The sequence below is a fragment of the Elephas maximus genome, chromosome 2 (assembly GCF_024166365.1).
Source record: "Elephas maximus indicus isolate mEleMax1 chromosome 2, mEleMax1 primary haplotype, whole genome shotgun sequence".
In the NCBI taxonomy this organism is placed as follows: domain Eukaryota; kingdom Metazoa; phylum Chordata; class Mammalia; order Proboscidea; family Elephantidae; genus Elephas; species Elephas maximus.
In genome coordinates, this window is record NC_064820.1 from 59,419,242 (window position 1) to 59,439,228 (window position 19,987).

General features: G+C 37.8%; 1 protein-coding gene across 1 annotated transcript in view; it reads left to right on the forward strand.

The window, feature by feature from the left end:
* Positions 1–19,987, forward strand: part of DDX4 (DEAD-box helicase 4) — a 139,981-nt gene that overhangs the window by 57,125 nt on the left and 62,869 nt on the right. Inside the window, exons 6-9 of the mRNA XM_049863796.1 lie at positions 812–886; positions 3,242–3,319; positions 7,077–7,127; positions 17,835–17,891. Of these exons, the coding sequence (XP_049719753.1) occupies positions 812–886; positions 3,242–3,319; positions 7,077–7,127; positions 17,835–17,891 (261 nt within the window). The remainder of the gene's footprint in view (positions 1–811; positions 887–3,241; positions 3,320–7,076; positions 7,128–17,834; positions 17,892–19,987) is intronic.

The window sequence follows — 19,987 nt, forward strand, 5'->3', positions numbered from 1 at the left end:
GTTATACAACAATGTGTGTACTAACTGATAAGAAACTAGTTGGTTCTGCAAACCTTCATCTAAAGTACAGTAAAAAAAGAAAGAAAAAAAATTTCCAAATGTAAGAGAATTTAATTTTTTGTGTAGTTCTAATTTGATTGTTATTAGAGAATTTTGTGAATATGATACTAATTTTTAAATTTCTTGTCAAATATGCTCTGTGGTTTTCTATATGATCATTTTTTAGGAATATTCTGTTATTGAAGAATGTCAGTTCTTTAATGTTGAATGCTATATATTTCTGTAAATTTAAAGTACACAGTGTTCTATTACATGAATGACTATAGTTTATTCTCCTTTGATCAGCGTTTTGCTCTTACAAACAATGCATATGAAAAATTCTTGTATCTGTGTTACCGTGTAGACATATCCAGGGGATAAATTCATACTAGTGTACTTTCAAAAAAGTATGTGTATTTTAAATTAGGGTCAGGATTGAGCCAATCTGTAGCCTCAATAACAAGTACGTGGTTTGTGCTAGTTTCCCTACATCCTTGACTATTCTGGATATTAGCAAACTTGAAGCTGTTGTCTAATCATTCGTGTGCTTGAAAAATGCTGTCTCCTTGTTTTGATTTCCGATTTCTTTAATTATGAGGAAGATTTAGTCTCCATTTATTTTTCCTTTAGAGAACTATCTGTTCATATTCATAGCCCATTTTTCTTATTGCTGTGTAAGATTCCTCCTTTGCCACATGTGGCACATTGAAAAAGGATTGCATTCCACAGAGATACTTGTTTTTATTTGACTTCAAAATGTTATTTGCTTTAGAAATGGATGATGGGCCTCGAAGAGATCATTTCATGAGAAGTGGATTTGCCTCTGGGAGGAGTTTAGGAAACAGAGGTGAGTAAATTTTTCTTTAATCTCCAAACCTTTGAATAGTAGAAAGAAAATTTTGGCTTTCATGGCTGTTTGATGCAAAGCTAAATCTGTTATAACTCAGTGTGGAATAGACTTTTTTGGGCTAGTGAGTTTGTCGTTTTTTCAAATGCTAGTTTTTCCTGTTTTACTTTTTAGGGCTAGTCAGAGATAACTGTTGATTAGACAGATTGGTTGAATAGATAGATACAGTGGTTAGAAATAGTTGCCTCACAGAGCTGCTTTTGAATGTGTTTTTGATTACTGATTTTCAACATTTGGCATGGTAAGGATGTTTGTAATGGCTTGAGTGAGTAGGTTGAGAAGGACCCTTTTCTGGAGTTTTGTTATTTCTCAAGAAAAGGCAGTATGGGAAGCATTTCTGTTAGGTAATTAGTGTTAAGTTTAAGAAGTTACTTGCCCAAACTTGGAATTTTTTCTTGTTACTTTTAGAGCAATCACTACTTTATTTGGCAGATAACCAGCAAGGAGAATACCTTCCAACAACCCATTCTTAGATTTGATGTTAAAATGTTGAAATATTCTGCACTATGTTTTATTATAAGGAGCCCTGATGTGTTAAGTGGTTAAGTTTTGGCTGCTAACTGAGAGGTTGGCAGTTCAAAACCACCAGCTGCCCTGCTGGAGAAAGATGAGGCTGTCAACTTTCTGTAGCCTTCCAGCCTTGGAAGCTCTATAGAGCAGTTTTACTCTGGCCTGTAGAGTCACTGTGAGTGAGAATCGACTTGATGGCAATGAGTTTGTTATGTTTTATTACACTACAAGAAAATATTATTATGTTTCATCTGACATTTGAGAAACTCGACTTCTTGTTTAGGTATAGTTAACACAGATTTGTATTTTGACATGGAAGTAATTTCTTCAAGTATGCATGTATATGTTTTGTTTATTTAAGCCTGCGCGTTAAGTAAGGTGCATTGATGGTCTGAATCATGTAATTGGGTTAAGAGATTCAAATGTGTGTTTTGTTAGGTCATTTTTCCTACTAGCGTTAGAAATAACAAGTATCTTAATGTTACACTCAGGAGAATATTTAGTATTTAGACATATTTTAAAATCTTGTTTTAGAATAGCTTATATGGCATTTTTTGATGTAGACTTCTGAACATTGTTGAATAAAGCCTTTTTCAATGAGAAAACTGTCACTGAGACAGATTTTATCACAAATTGTTATCTCTATATGTTTTAGGTTGAAATACACATTAAACCTCTGACCAAAACTCTTTGTTGAATGTATGTACTTTAAAAAATTATCTTTATAACTACTTATAATCCTGAAAATTCATAGACCCATGAGTATAACTTTTCCTTATGATTTCATCTAACATTTTATTTAGTTTTAATATCTGTGATTTTTTTCCTCAGTAGACCTTATATAACAAGTAAAACATTTTAATAAATGATTATAAATGCTTGAGATGAAATGTTAACTTTAATACCCCATGAAGTATGCTTAAGTAGCCTTAACTTCTTGAATCAGACACATCTTTAGAATCTGATGAAAATACTCATAATTGTGCATATGCAATTTTGCATGTGGTTTTAGGAGTTTTCACAAATCCCCTTGTCTCTCCCATAGTAGGATGTTACAGAGAGAGGTAAGACAATTTATGAGGATCACAAGGGAATGCTTTCATTTTTCCCATTGATAGTTTAGTGGCGGTTATGCTGTTTTGAATGTCTCTCTTGTTCCCTTTGGCTTTTTTTCTTTTAATAACCTTGCTCCTTGCTGCAGCGTCTTTGCCCTCGAGATTCTTAATCTGTGGTAAATAAATACAAAGAGAGTAGTATTATTAAAAAGAGAGACAGATAGTGTGCAGTGGGAATGTGGAGGAAGGATTAATTCTGACTGGCGAGCTGAAGGAAGACTTTGAACTAGGCTTTAGGAGTGAAAAGAATTTTGATAAGAAAAATAGAAAAGCAAGGAATGCCACGCTGAAGGAACAGAATAGACAATGGTACAAAGTGTTGGAAGTTCACAGATGTGGACTATGGAGAGTTATTTGGCATGGATTAAAATGTTTGCTGTTCAGAGTTATGTAGTGGGAGATAAAGCTAAGAATGCTAGTATGGGGAAATACTGTGGAGAGATGGGTAGGTGAAGGGAAGTAGTATTCATAGCTTTTTTTCATTTTTAATGTAATCCCATCATAATTTTGGTTTTAAAAAGTAGAAACACCAAGTGAGAAATCAGTGCTAGTTCCTGTACTACTCTTTTCCTCATCCCTGGAAGTCCCCTTCTCCCAGACTCATTTAATTCCTAGTGTTTGATGACTCTCTTAATTTTACATATTACAAAGTGTATCTAAATTCTTTCAGATGCTGGCGAGTCTAATAAAAGAGAGAATCCATCTACACTGGGTGCTTTTGGAGTTGGAAAGCGTTTTGGAAACAAAGGTAATTACTTGTTTATGATATCTTACAGCCAAAACTTGAGTAAACTCAAATTTTCCAGTCTTGTGTGTTCATCTTTTCCTTTAATGAACATAGAAAATAAGTACATTTTTGTTCTGCTAGACATAATTTAAAGCATCACTTTATGCTGTTTGCGGTGTGTCTGCTATTCATCTGTTTTTTTTTTTTTTTAACAGCCATGCTCCAAATTGTATCTCTCCAAATGATTCACTCCACATGTGAACCCTAGTTCATTCTTTGTTTACTCAAAAAATTCCCCCTCTAAAAGACTAGTTTAAAGGACTAATGAACTACAACTACCACAGCCTACACTAGTCTGAGTCCAATACAACTAGATGGTGCCTGGCTACCACCACTGACTGCTCTGACAGGGATCTCAATAGAGGGTCCCGGACAGAGCTGGAGAAAAAGGTAGAACAAAATTCTAACCCACAAATAAAAGCCCAGACTTAACTGGTCTGACAGAGACTGGAGAAAACCTGAGGATATGACCCCCCAGACAGCCTTCTGGTTCAGTAATGAAGTCACTCCTGAGGTTTACCCTTCAGCCAAAGATTAGACAGGCCCATAAACTAAAACGAGACCAAAGGGGCACACCAACCCAGGGACAAGGACTAGAAGGCAGGAGGGGACAGGAAAGCTGGTAATACGGAGCCCAAGGTTGAGAAGGAAGAGTGTTGACATGTCGTGGGGTTGTTAACCAATGTCATAAAACAATATGTGTACTCACTGTTTAATGAGAAGGTAGTTTGTTCTATAAACCTTCGTCTAAAGTACAAAAAAAAAAAAAGACAATCCTTGGGTAGGACAGGGAAGCACTGACCCAGCCATTGTTGGAAGGACAAAAATGGGGAAAGAGGTGTACAAACTGAAAAGAACTTTGGATTTGGAATGAAACAACTATGAAAACTAATGCTTTCTCTGTTTTTCCCAGTCTACTTTTAAGCACAAAAAAACCCCAGCTGCCATCGAATCAATTCCAACTCCTGGTACTTCCCTCTGAGTAAAACTGTGCTCCATAGGGTTTTCAGTGGTTAGTTTTTTTTTTTTTTTAATAGATCACCAGACCTTTCTTCAAGGCATCTCTGGGTGGACTCAAATCTTCCAACTTTTGGTTGGCAGCTAGCCAACCTTGTTAACCATTTGCACCTGTCAGGAACTCTGACTTAAGCATACAGTGGGGATGATTCACTGTCTCGCTGTAGGGGATGGCCCTTCACGGCTTCACAGTCCTGAGTCAGCCCTGAGGCCAGGGGCATGAGGTGCTGTGGTCCTCAGGTCTTCTCCTCCACTGTCTCTTGTCTGCATCCTACAGCAGTGGAGGTGAGTGAGTAGGGTGCTCTGAAAATGAGAGCCACTCATTCAGCCACATCTACCAAGCACTATAGGCTGGCATGGCAGATGTGGAGCCCAGGATCTCCAGTGCCTCAAAAGAAATAAATAGATTATGAAACACACAGCACTAACCTCGCCTCCTCAGAACATTACTGAAATCAGATCTTTTTTTGTGAACAGCAATAACAACAACAACAACAAAACATTTGGCATTTTCTCCAAAAGAGTAAGGAAGGGTCTTTTATTGGAAGCTGCTCTGATGACGTCCTTACCTGATACCGCATGATATGACACCCTTTTACTAACTGACCTACTTTTTTTTTTTTTAATATGCATATACTTTTCTAAACTTCCTATTTTGAAATAATATATGCACAGGAAGTTGCAAGAATAGTGCAGAGCCCTATGGACCCTTTCCCAGCCTCCCCCAATGGCAGCCTTGTATATAACAGTAGTACAGTATCAAAACCATGAAATTGACCTTGGTACAGTACTGTTAAGTAGGGTAAAGAGCATATTCATTTTGCACCCATTTTTATTTATCTGTGTGAGTGTGTGTGTGCAGTTTGATTTCATGAATAGATTCGTGTAACCACCACCAAAAAAAAAGGTTTGACATGATGTAAAGAAAGAATGGTACAAAATCATGGTTTTTTATCACCAGCATCAGTGAGTATAGCATGAAAGGTTGTGCACTTGGTACAGCTGACACTCTGAAAGCGTCGGGCATCCCATGAGAGCCCTACACAGGACCGAATAGCTGGGCCACATTTCCAGTTTGTATATTTAAAATGCTATGAAGACAACAACGTTATTTTGTCTACAGCATGTCTTTCTATATTTGTTTCCTTTGAAATAAAAATGTTCTAAAGTCAAAACAACAACAACAAAAAACTCCCTTTCCCCAAACAAGATATCCGTTTTATACCTCTAAAGGTAAATTTGAGCCTCCATCTTTATTTGAGCAAAGAACCAGCCAGCAGAAGCATTGAAATTTTATTTTTTCCTTAAAGACTTCAAAAATCATACATTAAAACTTTTCACTGGCTAATTCTTTCCAGAAGTAGACTACCAGGTCCATTTTTCTAGTCTGTCTTAGTCTGGAAGCTAAGCTGAAACCTGTCTGCCATGGATGACCCTGCTGGTATTTAAATACTAACGGCATAGCTTCCAGCATCATAGCAACACGCAAGCCCACGTGGTACAACAAACTGACACGGGAAAGGAAGAGTTAAGATCAAGACCAATGACATGTAGGTAGAACATTTTCCTAAGGGTCTTGGAAACCCAGCATTGACTCTTCTTGGAGAGGGAAGGATTTGGGGGCAGTGGTGGAGGGCAGTAGAATATTATCTTTTTCTGGAGAAACTTTAAAGATTGCAAATATTTAAATGAATAAAATAACACAAAACTTAGGTTTTGTGGTAATACGCTCTTCCTTTAGGGATTATCTTTATATATTTTGAAGTTAGCCATCTTTATCTGTCAAGAAAAAATATTTTTTGTTATTCCATCATATACTGAGGCTATAGACTACTTGCTCTTGTATGGAGTTTTATTGCTGGAAGGGACCTCAGATTTTGTTGAACCTGAGATGTTAAGTGACTTGATACACACACACGCACAGACATATATGTATGTATATATATAGTGTAAATTTAGCATCTGTAAAGCAATAATTGATTGCCCTGTGTTTTAAAGACACCAAAAAATAATATATGATTTAGATGACATACTGATTTACTGGCATTCCATATTTCACAGTTTTAAAGTATATATTCCCTGAGTATCTTTGCATTTAAAGTGATTAAGGCTCAGCATTTTTTAATTTTATGAAATATTACTGATGCATGTTTTTAAAATGAATTGTAGAGACATGCCTGTATGCTACACAGAAATGCTTAAATCTAGACATAGGTTTTTATTAAGTGAGAAATTTGAAAGCAGGACTTGATGAAAGAATTTTTTTTTTTTAGTTTGGTAAACAGAAGTTGGCAGATGGATTTCGTATTTTACTCTGACAGATGGGGAGATTATGAGTTGATTTATAAAATTTTGATATTTTGAACAGAAAGTATATAGGCCTTATACTGACTGTCATATAACCCTTTTTACCAATGTATTTACAGAGGAGTACATGACATTTGAGGTAATACAAAACTGGCTGAAAAGGAAGTTGTTTTTAAATTTAAGAGAATGGGGTTGATAAATTAACACAGGACAGAATTTATATTACAGCTTGTATGAGTTCTCACCTAAAATTTATATGTACATTTTACACATAGTTTATCTTATTTTAAAAGGGCTTCATAACTTGTTTTTCTAAGGATTTTTTTTTTTTAACCATTGAGGCACAGGTAATTGTTTTCAATAATTTGCAAGTTTCATTTTATATTTTGTATAGGTTTTTTAAATGACAAGTTCGAAGAAGGTGATAGCTCTGGTTTTTGGAGAGGTAAGTTCAGTATTTTTGCAGTGACTTTTTAATTTGATGTCAAGAATACATACTTAAGAGAAATTTGAGATCTTACTCTGGTCCAATTCCCTTATACTTAAAACCAATTTTATGAAGCAGCTAGAGCTAGGACCTTAACTAAGGACGTTACTAATTGTTGATCAAGAATTCAGACATCTTAATTTGGCCTGTTGCCTCCTGCCTTAGTTAATCTATGAGGTATGACCTTTGAATGCTGTACTACCTTAGGAAAACATAAATAGCAAGTCAACAATCAAAATTCCACTTCTGTATAAACATAGTTTGGAACACATGAATCCCTATTTGGACTCAAATCTTTTAAGAACACATTGAAGGTGGAAAAAGGTAAATGAGAATAATGGATTTTCTATCAAAGGTACTAATACTCTGGTTTGGGGAACAAAGAGGATATAAAAAATGGAAGAGAGTAGTATCACCAAAGATAGACTACAGTAATGAACTGTGCTTTCTCTGGAAAATCTGATTAAGTAGATTTGAATAAGGCCTTGGAACCTGTATTTAAAAAGCATACCTGGTGGTTCTGATGGGTTTGTTGTTGTTGTTGTTGGGAACCACTGACCTGTTGAATCTGTATAACATAGGAAACTTTGGCATTCCAGACTTTGTTTCATGTCCCTGCTCTGCTGCCTGCTAATTGAATGACCTGGAGCAAGTTGTTCAACCTCTCTAAGCCACAGACTCCTATTCTGTAGGATGGAGGCAGTCCATTTTCAAAGGCTTGTTAGGCAGACTAAATGAGAATGCATGCCAAAACACTAAGTTCAGTACCAAACACATTCATGGTAAACATTTAATAGATGCCATCTGTATTCATTAAAGGAGCCCTGGTGGCACAGTGGCTAAGAACTATGGCTGATAACCAAAAGGTGTTGGCGGTTGGAAACCACCAGTCAATCCTTGGAGATCCAGTAGGACAGTTCTACTGTGTCTTATGGGGTCGCTATGAGTCAAAATCAACTTGACGGCAATGAGTTTGGTAACAGTATATTCATTAAATGTTTCAGACTTGATCTTACTATACTGTAACAAAGTCAAAACCAAGACTAGACCTGATCACTTTAGAACTCTTTTGGAATACATAAATTTATCTTGGGATGAGAAAGACTTGTACAATGAAAATGATGAAACCCTGCTGAGAGAGATAAAAGAAGACAAATGGAGAGATGTTCCATGTTCATGGATTGGAAGACTTAATATTGTTAAGATGTCAGTACTACCCAAAGAGATCAACACAATCCAGATGAAAATCCCAGAAGTTTTCTTTAGAGAAATGGAAAAACCAGTCCTTGAATAGCCCCAAATAGCTAAAGCAGTGTTGGAGGAGAAGAACAAAATAGGCGGACTCATACTTCCTGATTTCAAAATATTTTGTACAGCTACAATAATCAAAATAGCCTGGTACTGGTATAACAATAGATATATAGGCCAGTGGAATAGAATGGAAAGTACAGAAATAAAACCACACATCTCTGGTCAGCTGATTTTTGACAAGGGTGCTAAGTCCATTCAGTGGGGAAAGAAGAGCCTTTCTAACAAATGGTGTTGGGAAAATTGGATTTCCACATGCAGAAAAATGAAACAGGACTTAAACCTCACACCATACACAAAAATTCAAAATGGATTAAGGACCTAAATGTTTAAATTAAAACCGTAGAATTCTTAGAAGAAAATACAGGTGCAAGGCTGTTGGGCCTAGCTTTTTACAATGGATTGTCTAATATAATACAAAAGCACAAAGAACAAATGACAAAATAAATAAATGGGACCTCATAAAAATTAAAAACTTTTGTTCATCAAAAAACCTAAACCAAACCCATTGCCAGAGTCCATTCCTAATCATAGGAACCCTATAGGTCAGAGTAGAACTGCCACATAGAGTTTCCAAGGAGTGGCTAGTAAATTTGAACTGCTGACCTTTTGGTTAGCAGCCAAGCTCTTAACTGCTGTGCCACCAGGGCTTCTTGTTCATCAAAAGACTTCACTGAAATACTGAAAAGACAAGCTACCAACTGGGAGAATGTCTTCTGAAATCAGGTATCCAGTAAGAATCTAAGCCAAAAAATCTGTATAACTTTGACAACTTAACAACAAAAAAATAGGCAAAGAACTTGAATAGACATTTCACTAAAGAGGACATTTAAATGGCCACCAAACACATGAAAAGATGCTCAATGTCATTAGCCATCAGAGAGATGCAAATCCGAACCACAATCAGATACTGTTTCACACCTGCTAGGATGGCTAACATAAATCACAGACACACAAACCCAGAAAATAACAATTGTTGGCGAGGATGCAGGGAAATTGAACCTTTATGCATTGCTGTGGGAATACAAAATGGTATAGCCATTGTGAAAAACGGTGTAGCAGTTCCTCAGAAAACTAATAATAGAACCATTCCCAGCAATTCCACTGCTGAGAATATACCCAAGGGACTTAAAAGTAGTAACATGGACAGGCATGTACACTAATGTTCATTGCAGGATTACTCATAATAGCCAATAAGTGGAAATAACCTAAATTGCGCATCAGTGGATGAATGGATAAACAAAGTGTGGTACATACATATAACTTAACCAGAAAGAGAAATGAAATCTTACATGCTGCAACATGGATGGAGCTTGAAGATGTTGTTGTTATTAGGTGCCTTCGAGTCAGTTCTGACTCATAGTGACCCTGTGTACCACAGAATGAAACATTGCCCGGTCCTGTGCCATCCTTACAATCGTTGTTATGCTTGAGCTCATTGTTGCAGCCACTGTGTCAGTCCATCTCGTTGAGGGTCTGCCTCTTTTTTTTTTGTCAACCCTCTACTTTACCAAGCATGATGTCCTTCTCCAGGGACTGATCCTTCCTGACAGCATGTCCAAAGTATGTAAGACGCAGTCTCCCCATCCTTACTTCCAAGGAGCATTCTGGTTGTACTTCTTCCACGACACATTTGTTCGTCCTTTTGGCAGTCCATGGTATGTTCAGTAGTCTTCGCCAACACCACAATTCAAAGGCGTCAGTTCTTCTGTCTTCCTTATTCATTGTCCAGCTTTCACATGCATATGATGTAATTGAAAATACCATGGCTTGGGTCAGTTGCACCTTAGTCTTCAAGGTGACATCTTTGCTTTTCAACACTTTAAAGAAGTCCTTTGCGACAGATTTACTCAGTGCAATGCATCTTTTGATTTCTTGACTGCTGCTTCCGTGGGTGTTGATTGTGGATCCAAGTACAATGAAATCCTTGACAACTTCAGTCTTTTCCCCATTTATCATGATGTTGTTTATTGGTCCAGTTGTGAAGATGTTTGTTTTTTTTATGTTGAGGTATAATTCATACTGAAGGCTATGGTCTTTGATCTTCATCAGTAAATACTTCAAGCTCTCTTCACTTTCAGCAAGCAAGGTTGTGTCATCTGTGTAATGCAGGTTGTTAATGAGTCTTCCTCCAATCCTGATGCCCCGTTCTTCTTCATATAGTCCAGCTTCTCAGATTATTTGCTCAGCATACAGATTGAATATGTATCATGAAAGGATACAACCATGATGCACACCTATGCTGATGTTAAACCACACAGTATCTCCTTGTTCTGTCCGAACAACTGCCTCTTGATCTATGTACAGATTTCCAATGAGCACAATTGAGTGTTTTGGAGTTCCCATTCTTTGCAAAGTTATCCATAATTTGTTGATCCACACAGTTGAATGCCTTTGCATAGTCAATAAAACACAGGCAGACAACTTTCTGGTACTTCCTGCTTTCAGCCAGGATCCATCTGACATCAGCAATGATATCCCTGGCTCCAAGTCCTCTTCTGAATCTGGCCTGAATTTCTGGCAGTTCCCTGTCAATATACTGTTGCAGCTGCTTTTGAATGATCTTCAGCAAAATTTTACTTGGGTGTGATATTAATGATAATGTTTGATAATTTCCATGTTCAGTGGGATCACCTTTCTTGGGAATAAGCATAAATATGGATCTCTACCAGTCGTTTGGCCAGGTAGCCACCTTCCAAATTTCTTGGCATAGGCAAGTGAGCACTTAAGCACTGCATCAGTTCATGTAAACATCTCAGTTGGTATTCTATCAATTCCTGGAGCCTCGTTTTTTGCCAGTGCCTTCAGTGCATCTTGGACTTCTTCCTTCAATACCAACATTTCCTGATCATATGCTACCTCTTGAGGATGATTGAATGTCCACCAGTTCTTTTTGGTATAATGACTCAGTGTATTCCTTCCATCTTCTTTTGATGCTTCCTGAGTCGTTTAATATTTTCCCCATAGAATACTTCAGTATTGCAACCAAAGCTTGAATTTTTTCTTCAGTTCTTTCAGCTTGAGGAATGTAGAGCTTGTTCTTCCCCTCTGGTTTTCTATCTCCAGCTTTTTGCACATGTCATTATAATACTTTGTCTTCTCGAGCTGCCCTTTGAAATCATCTGTTCAGTTCTTTTACTACATTGTTTCTTCCTTTTGCTTTAGCTGCTGGATGTTCAAGAGCAAGTCTCAGAGTCTCTTCTGGCATCCATTTTGGTCTTCCCTGCTTTTCTGTCTTTTTAACAGCCTCTTGATTTCCTCATGTATGATGTCTTTGATGTCATTCTACAACTCGTCTGATCTAGTGTTGAGCATGTCAAATCTATTCTTGAGATGGTCTCTAAATTCAGGTGTGATATACTCAAGGTTGTACTTTGGCTCTGGTGGACTTCTTCAATTTCATCTTGAACTTGGATATGAGCAATTGATGGTTTGTTCCCCAGTTGGTCCCAGCTGATAATATTGAGCTTTTCTATCCTCTCTTTCCACAGATGTAATTGGTTTGATTCCTGTGTATTCCATTTGGCAGGGTCCACGTGTATGGTCGCTGTTTATGTTGGTGAAAAAAGGTATCTGCAGTGAAGAAGTTGTTGGTCTTGGAAAATTCTATCCTGCAATCTCTGGCATCGTTTCTGTCACCAAGGCTGTATTTTCCAACTACTGATCCTTTTTTGTTTCCAACTTTTGAGTTCTAATCCCAGGTAATTATCAGTGCACCCTGATCGCATGTTTGATCAATTTCAGCCTGCAGAAGCTGGTAAAAATCTTCAATTTCTTCATCTTTGGCCTTAGTAGTTGGTGCGTAAATTTGAATAATAGTCGTATTAACTGGTCTTCCTTGTAGGCATATGTATATTATCCTATCACTGACAGTTTTGTACTTCAGGATAGATCTTGAAATGTTCTTTTGGATGATGAATGCAACGCTGTTCTTTTTCAAGTTGTCATTTGTGGCTTAGTAAACCATATGATTGTCTGATTCAAAGTGGCCAATACCAGTCCATTTCAGCTCACTGACATCTAGGATATCAATGTTTATGTGTTCCATTTCATTTTTGACAACTTCCAATTTTCCTAGATTCATACTTTATACATTCCATGTTCCAGTTATTAATGGATATTTTGTATCTGTTTCTTCTCATTTTGAGTCATGCCACATCAGCGGGTAAAGATCTGGAAAGCTTGACTCCATCCATGTCATTAAGATCAACTCTACTTTAAGGAGGCAGCTCTTCCCCAATTGTCTTTTGAGAGCCTTCCAACCTGGGGGGCTCATCTTCTAGCACTATATCAGACAGTGTTCCACTGCTATTCGTAAGGTTTTCACTGGCTAATTTTTTTCAGAAGTAGACCACCAGGTCCATCTTCCTGGTCTGCCTTAGTCTGGAATCTCACCTGAAACCTGTCCACCATGAGTCGCCCTTCTGGTATTTGAATACCGGTGGTATAGCTTCCAGCATCACAGCAACACACAAGCCCCCACATTATGACAAACCGACAGACATGTGGGGGTTGAAGACCTTATGCTGAGTTAAATAAGTCAGTCACAAAAGGACAAATATGTGACCTTATATAAAGATAAGAATAGGAACTTATTGCATTGGGCAAGTCTTTTGCGAAATACCTCTTTAAAGTATTAAAAACCAAAGATGTCACCTTGAGGCCTAAGGGTGGGCCTGACCCAAGTCATGGTGTTTTCAATCACCTCACGTTCATATGAAAGCCGGACAGTGAATAAGGAAGCTCGAAGAATTGGTGTCTTTGAAATTGTGGTATTGGCGAAATATTGAATATACCTTGGACTGCCAGAAGAATGAACAAATCTGTCTTAGAAGAAGTACAGTCAGAATGCTCCTTAGACGCGAGGATGGCAAGACTTCGTTTCACATACTTTGTATGTTCCCTGCAGAAGTACATCATGGTTGGTAAAGTAGAAGATCAGCAAAAATGAGGAAGACCCTCAGTGAAATGGATTGACACAGTGGCTGCAGCAATGGGCTCAAAGATAGCAAGGATTGTGAAGATGGCGCAGGACCGGGCAGTATTTCATTCTGTTGTACATACGGTTGCTGTGAGTCAGAACTGACTCCATAGCACCTAACAACAACAACAACAACATTTATTAGTGATTACTAGGGGCAGGAGGGAGGGGAAAAAAGGGAGGTTTTTGCTTATTGAGCACTGGGTTTTGGTTTATGATGATGGAAAAATTACATTGATTAAATGTAGGGTTGACAGCTGATTAGTGTAATTGCTGTCAGTAAACTGTATACCTGTAAAAAGTTGAACTGGCAAAAGTTGTGTGATAGATATCGTCCCATGGCAGTCTCTACTTCTATGCTGGGTTCAGTCATTCATTGCAACGGCCACACAGAACTGAGACTATGCTTACAGTCACGGGGTTTATTAAGGAAGCAATAGGATACAGTTTAGGTTGAGTAATGCTCAGAGTACAGTTTTTCCATCAGGACAGCCCCTTTTCAGTTGTGCTCAACAGGCACACCTCTCCCTGGCCCTCAGGCCTAAAGGCACTCAGCTTTCTTACTCTCTGGTCCAGGAAGCCTACTGCTCCTCCCTCTGTGGGTCTCTCCTGCTGGTCTCTCTTTCCTTGATGGTGGTAGGATTCTCTCTTTCCTACCCTTGGGGTGGCTCATTTTAAGCCCAGCAGAATGGCAAAACTGACCAATCCACTTGGTAGGCCACAATTACCCGATCATACAGCCCTGCTGAGTTACAAGACTGTGGCTAGAAAGGCCACACGAAAGTCATTTCTCACACCGCAGGTCTATTTACTACAACAGAAAAAGAGCAGCTGCTGAGACTGCTTATGTACGCAAAACTTCTCATGGAATTTGGTTTCTTTGTTTGGAGGTTTAGGGTCATGGTTTCGTGAGATATCCCTGTTAATTGGCCTACATTTAGTGCTTCTGTTCTACCTCCTAGTTCATTGCATAGTGCCTGGGGTCTTGAAAGCGTGCAGGCAGCCTTCTGAGGTACAGCAGCTCACCTCTATTAGCCAGGAGCAACAGAGGAGGAAAGACAGACAGGAATAGGAGGACTAAATGGAATATGTGGCTAATTGCCTCCATGAACAGTTGCCTTCTTTGTCATGAAACCAGAAGAACTGGATGTTGCCTGGGTACTATTACTGAATGTTTTGATCAAAGATTGTATAGATGAATCCTGATCAAAAGGAATAAAATGCAGAACAGAATGTCAAATTTTTATGGAATCCAGAATCTCTGAAGCCATGAAGGCTGGGTGAACCTCCAAAACTATTGCCCTGAGATAACCTGTAAACTTTAAACCAGAAATATCTCCTGAAGTCTTAAAAACCAAACAGTAGTTTAGGTTACTTAGTAAAACATGTCTGCCTTGAGCATTGTGCTCCTTTTAGGGCTATCTGTATGGGATCAAATTGTCAATTGTAACTCGAAATACTAGTTGGGAAACTTAGCGGGTAGTAAGTTTATGTTCATAGGGGAGGAACAGTTTGGAAAAGGAGAGAGAATGGTTGAAGAATGTAACCAATGTCACTGAATTGTGTATATATAGAAAGTGTTGAATTGATGTATGTTCTGCTATGTATATTCTCAACAACAGCAAATAAAATAAAACATTAAGAAAAACCAAAAAACTCTTTTGTAATAAAGTGGGGTTTTAATATAACAAATAAGACTTTCCCGGAACAATTGCCAGTTTCATGTTCTTGTTTCTCTGCTTTCTCACCTGTCTCATTCAGATCAGATGAAAAAATATGTAACATAAAGTTGTTATTTGAGAGAAGAAAACATTTTTTCCGTTTCTACTTGATCCTTTCTGTTTTAATCTGACTTTTAACTCATTTAATATTCAAGATCATTTCCTCTTAGCAAAGACTTCGAAGGCTCCCCAGTTGATTTCTAGATGTGGTATGCAGGAGACCTTCTGAGCAGAAGTTCTGGTTTCTCAAAGCTCTTGAGAGAATCCCCCCTCCCCCAAATGACTTACAGTTTTTCTGTTTGGTCTTTCTTTTCTCTTATTCAAGGTAAAAGCCTTTACTTTGCACACAAATGGGTGGTGTGTTTTGTGGTTGTTTTTTTTTTCCTGTAAGTTAGTTTCTCTAGATAGTATAGTGTGATAAGGAGTTGAAGTTTTGAAGTTGGACTGCTTAGTCGTGAGACCCAGATCTTCCTCATGTCAGTTGCATTATCTTGTGTCTTGTAAAAGGTGCTTAACCTTTCTGTACTCCCTTTTCCCTAATTATAACATGAGGATAATACTTCTGTCATGAGGTTTTTATGAGGATTTAAGAAGTTAATACATATAATTCATTTAAAACCGTGCCAGGTACATACTAAGCTCTAAAAAGTGTTATTACCACTATTTTTATATTATGTAATAAGTAGGTGGCAATAAGGGCTTCGAACTGGTTTGAGCCGGTTCACTCATGACCAACGAGGTGAAACTGGAACAGATCCAAATTTGTACAATTTGGGTCATCTGGCATGGTAACCAGAACGGGAAAAATTAATAGGTCGAAGCCCCAGAGTGAGAGACTTGGAAGAGGGTAGTGAGCCCTTTCCGGAGCCTAATGCATGAGATTGGATTATTTGCAGGCCTGCAGGGAGTGCTCATGTTCAAAGCTGCAATCTTGGAGTGGAGCAGTGCTGTTTCCAAATGTACCATGGGCGAGAGGTTTGGCTCCTATGCAACGCTTATGCTGCCCTTGTTTTCTGAGAGTGAGATTAAGTTTCCAGCAGGGCTTCGACCCATTATTTTTGCCATTCGGTTACCATTTCAGTTTACCCAGCTTCTAAAAATTCAGGTCTGTCCCAGTGTTGCCTCCTTGACTGAACCTGTTTGAAGCTGTGGTTGTAACTGATCTTGGAATCATTATCCTATTGTTGCTCATGTTTGGTTTTATTTGCTGACTCTACAGAGATCATTTTTTAAATGACTTTTTATTTCGAAATACTGTAAGACTCACAATAAGTTGAAAAAGTAGTACAGAGGGTTTCCATGTATCCTTCCCCTCTTTTCCCCTAATGTGATTACCTGTATTCCTATCTTAATTCCCATTGTGATCAAAATAACTATAGATTTGTTTTGGGTGAATTTAAGTGCCTCAGTATGAGACTCCCTTTTCCTTCCAGGTCCCAAATTAATAAGTTTTTTTTTTTTTTCTATAAGGCAATAAATGTCAGCTATTATCATCATCATTATTCCAGGGACAACCTTCTTTCCAAAATTTTCTTTCCTGCTCAGCTCCCTTTTAGTGTTAAATCCTACTTCCAGGAAAGTTATCATGATGTTAGGTAGCCCTTCAAGACTATTTGTTGTTTCTTGACTACAGCTCACGTAGGACCTTGCAACAAGAGCTCTTCAATGCTTGTTTGTTGTAAAAAATATATATATTAAATGTTAAATGGATTAATACTCTTAAACAGGAATTTAACTGATAACCTTCAAGCTGTTTAGTCACTTGGTGTCATTACTGTGACTTTAAGTTCTCAGATAGTAAACACTGTGACATGTGCAAAGATTCTTTGACACCATCTCTGCGTTTCCCAAACATGATTGGCTTTGTTAAAGTCTTCTGGAAAGCTTAAAGTTATCACTAAGAGTTATATTAATAACATAAAATAATTCTAAAGTTACTGAAAGTCTTATTCATTCCTCACTGTCACTTCCCACTTTTCAGAATAAACATCTGTGGGGTGTGGTCTGGGAATTTTATTTTTACCTAACTCCAGATAATTCTTTTAGGTATCCTTATTTGTAGGGATCTTCATACCACTATTTAAGAACCCTGGTAATGTGACCATCAATGAAAACAAAAAAGCCAGCATCTCCCCCACATTCTTTCATTCGGGTGAATGGGGAAGGGTTTGAATATTTATAAGAAAGCACCAGTGTCTCAGGAAAGTTAAATAAGAGAAAAATATGTGATGGTACTATAAGTAGAACAGTCATGTATTTCTAGTGGTCTGTGGACCTCATTTGAGGACCATCTGCCTAGTTTGTAGTTTAGATATTCCTGAAACCATTTTTAGTTCAAATGATGTTTATAAAATTCTTATTTTTTGGCTTATAGTGCCTTGTTAGTGCTTGGCAAATAGTGGGTTATCAATTTTATATTTATCATTTAATACTTAGATACAGTAGATGATTTGTATAGGGAATTGACTCTGAATATTATCTTTATATATCTGTTAATGAAAATTACTTCAAAAATTAAACTGTTTATATTTTAACTTAAGAACCTATTTATCTTATTTCCTTACTAATTTATCTTGCGACTGTGTTATTCTTTAGATATTATGTCTTTAAAGTTAATTATTTAGATGCTGTTCACGTGTTACATTTCTATTCAAGAGTCTAATGACAGCGAAGATAATCAGACACGGGACAGAGGATTTCCCAGGAGAGGTGGTAAGAACCACATGTTCTAGAACAATTTGTATTTAAGACAGACGTTAAGCTGATAAAACTGATTTTGGAAGAGATGAAAGAAAAACTCTGGCGGTAAAAACAATTGAAGGAAAACACTTTGGGAAAATGTTTGCTTCTGTTAATACTTGAATGAATATTCAGTAGGTGCCCTCCTTCTGCTTTTTTAATGTTGCAGGCTCTTTTTTTTCCCCTAAGATCTCCAGAATATGCTGTGAAGTACAGCAGAGCTACATATGAATCTTGGTCAGTCACAATAGATGAACTGAGATTTCTTTATCTCTGAATAACATCATTGGAGATACGGGGGAGGGAAGAAATTAGAGATTACCTTTTGTTCAAGTCTAGCAGTACTCCATCATATTCTGCTAAACCTGCCACTAATGAGGCTGAGGTGAGGTGGTATGAAAATTACTGTTTTAAGTTACTGATTATCTATAGGTTTTTTTATTTTTTGTAGGTAGACATTGTAAAACAACAACAAAACCTGCAAAAAAAAAACAGTAAACTTATAATAAAGTTGCTACAGATGTGCAATTTAGCTATAATAAAAGGGTTTATTGTTTGGTACTATAAGATACGTTTTTTTTTGCCACAACTTGGGGGCATCCTTTTACCTTGCCTGTAAGGTGGGTAACTCCTTGAAGTAGCAGGCCCCCCTTAGTGAAGTGGGGACATGTGTAGTTTAGTGGTAGAATTCTCACTTTCCATGTGGTACCCACGTTCAGTTCCCAGACAGTGCACCTCATGTGCAGCCACTATGAACAGTTTCAGGGGAGCTTATAGACTCAGACTAGGAAGAAAGGTCTGGCCATCTGGTTCCAAAAATCAGCCAGTGAAAACCTATGAATCACAATGGTCTGATCTACAACTGAGCATGGTCATGGTACAGGATCAGGCAGTGTTTAGTTCTACTTGCATGGGGTCACTGTAAGTGGGGAGCCAATTCTATGGCAGCTAACAACAACAACCCTAGTGAAGTTGGGACTTGGCAATGGGTTTCAGTATAGCTTAGTTAGGGCTAAAGAAGGGCTAAGAGGGGGAGGAATTTGGTGATGAATGGCAGATGACTGTTTGTCTTCTGAATTGAGTTCTATTATGATATGAGGGATAAGTTCAGCTAAGAAAAATTACAGACTGTTTTAACAGACTCATGTTTTATCGTTGCTTTTTTTTTTTTAAAAGCAATTTTTGAGAGTTAATGTTCCCAAAATATTGTCCATATTGTAATATTTTTGGCTGTTTTCTGCAGAACAGTGAATAATTTTGTTTTAACTAAATCAGCTTAATTTATATTTAAGTGAGTAAGTCAAAAGCCAGTTGAAGCTCTGTGTGCTTGGTCATGGATTATTCGCTAGATGTCTTAGTTATCTAATGCTGCTATAACAGAAATATGACAAATGGGAGGCGTTAACAAACCAAAATTTATTTTCTCACAGTTTAGGAGGATAGAAGTCTGAATTCAGAGCGCTGGGTTTAGGGGAAGGCTTTCTTTCTCTGTTGGCTCTGAAGAAGGTCATTGTCTCTTCAGCTTCTTCCTGGTTCCTTGGAGATCTCCATGTGTCTTGGCATCTGTCTTACCCCATCTCTCCTCTACTCGCTTGTTAAATCCCTTTTATGTCTCAAAAGTTATTGACTCAAGATACACCCTACTCTAATCCTGCCTCATTCACATAACAAAGATAACCTATTCCCAAGTGGGATTGTAACCACAGGCACAGAGGTTAGGATTTGTGGTGGTTGTTAGGTGCCATCGAGTCGGTTCTGACCCATAGCAACCCTGTGTACCACAGAATGAAACACTGCCTGGCCCTATCCCATCCTTACAATTGTTGTTATGCACGATCCCATTGTTGCAGCCACTGTGTCAATCCACCTTCTTGAGGGTCTTCCTTTCTCCCGCTGCCCCCGTACTTTTCCAAGCATGATGTCCTTCTTCAGGGACTGACCCCTTCTGACAAAATGTCCAAAGTATGTAAGACATAGTCTCGTCATCCTTGCTTTTAAGGAGCATTCTGGTTGTACTTCTTTCAAGACAGATTTGTTCGTTCTATATTCAGTACTCTTCACCACAATTC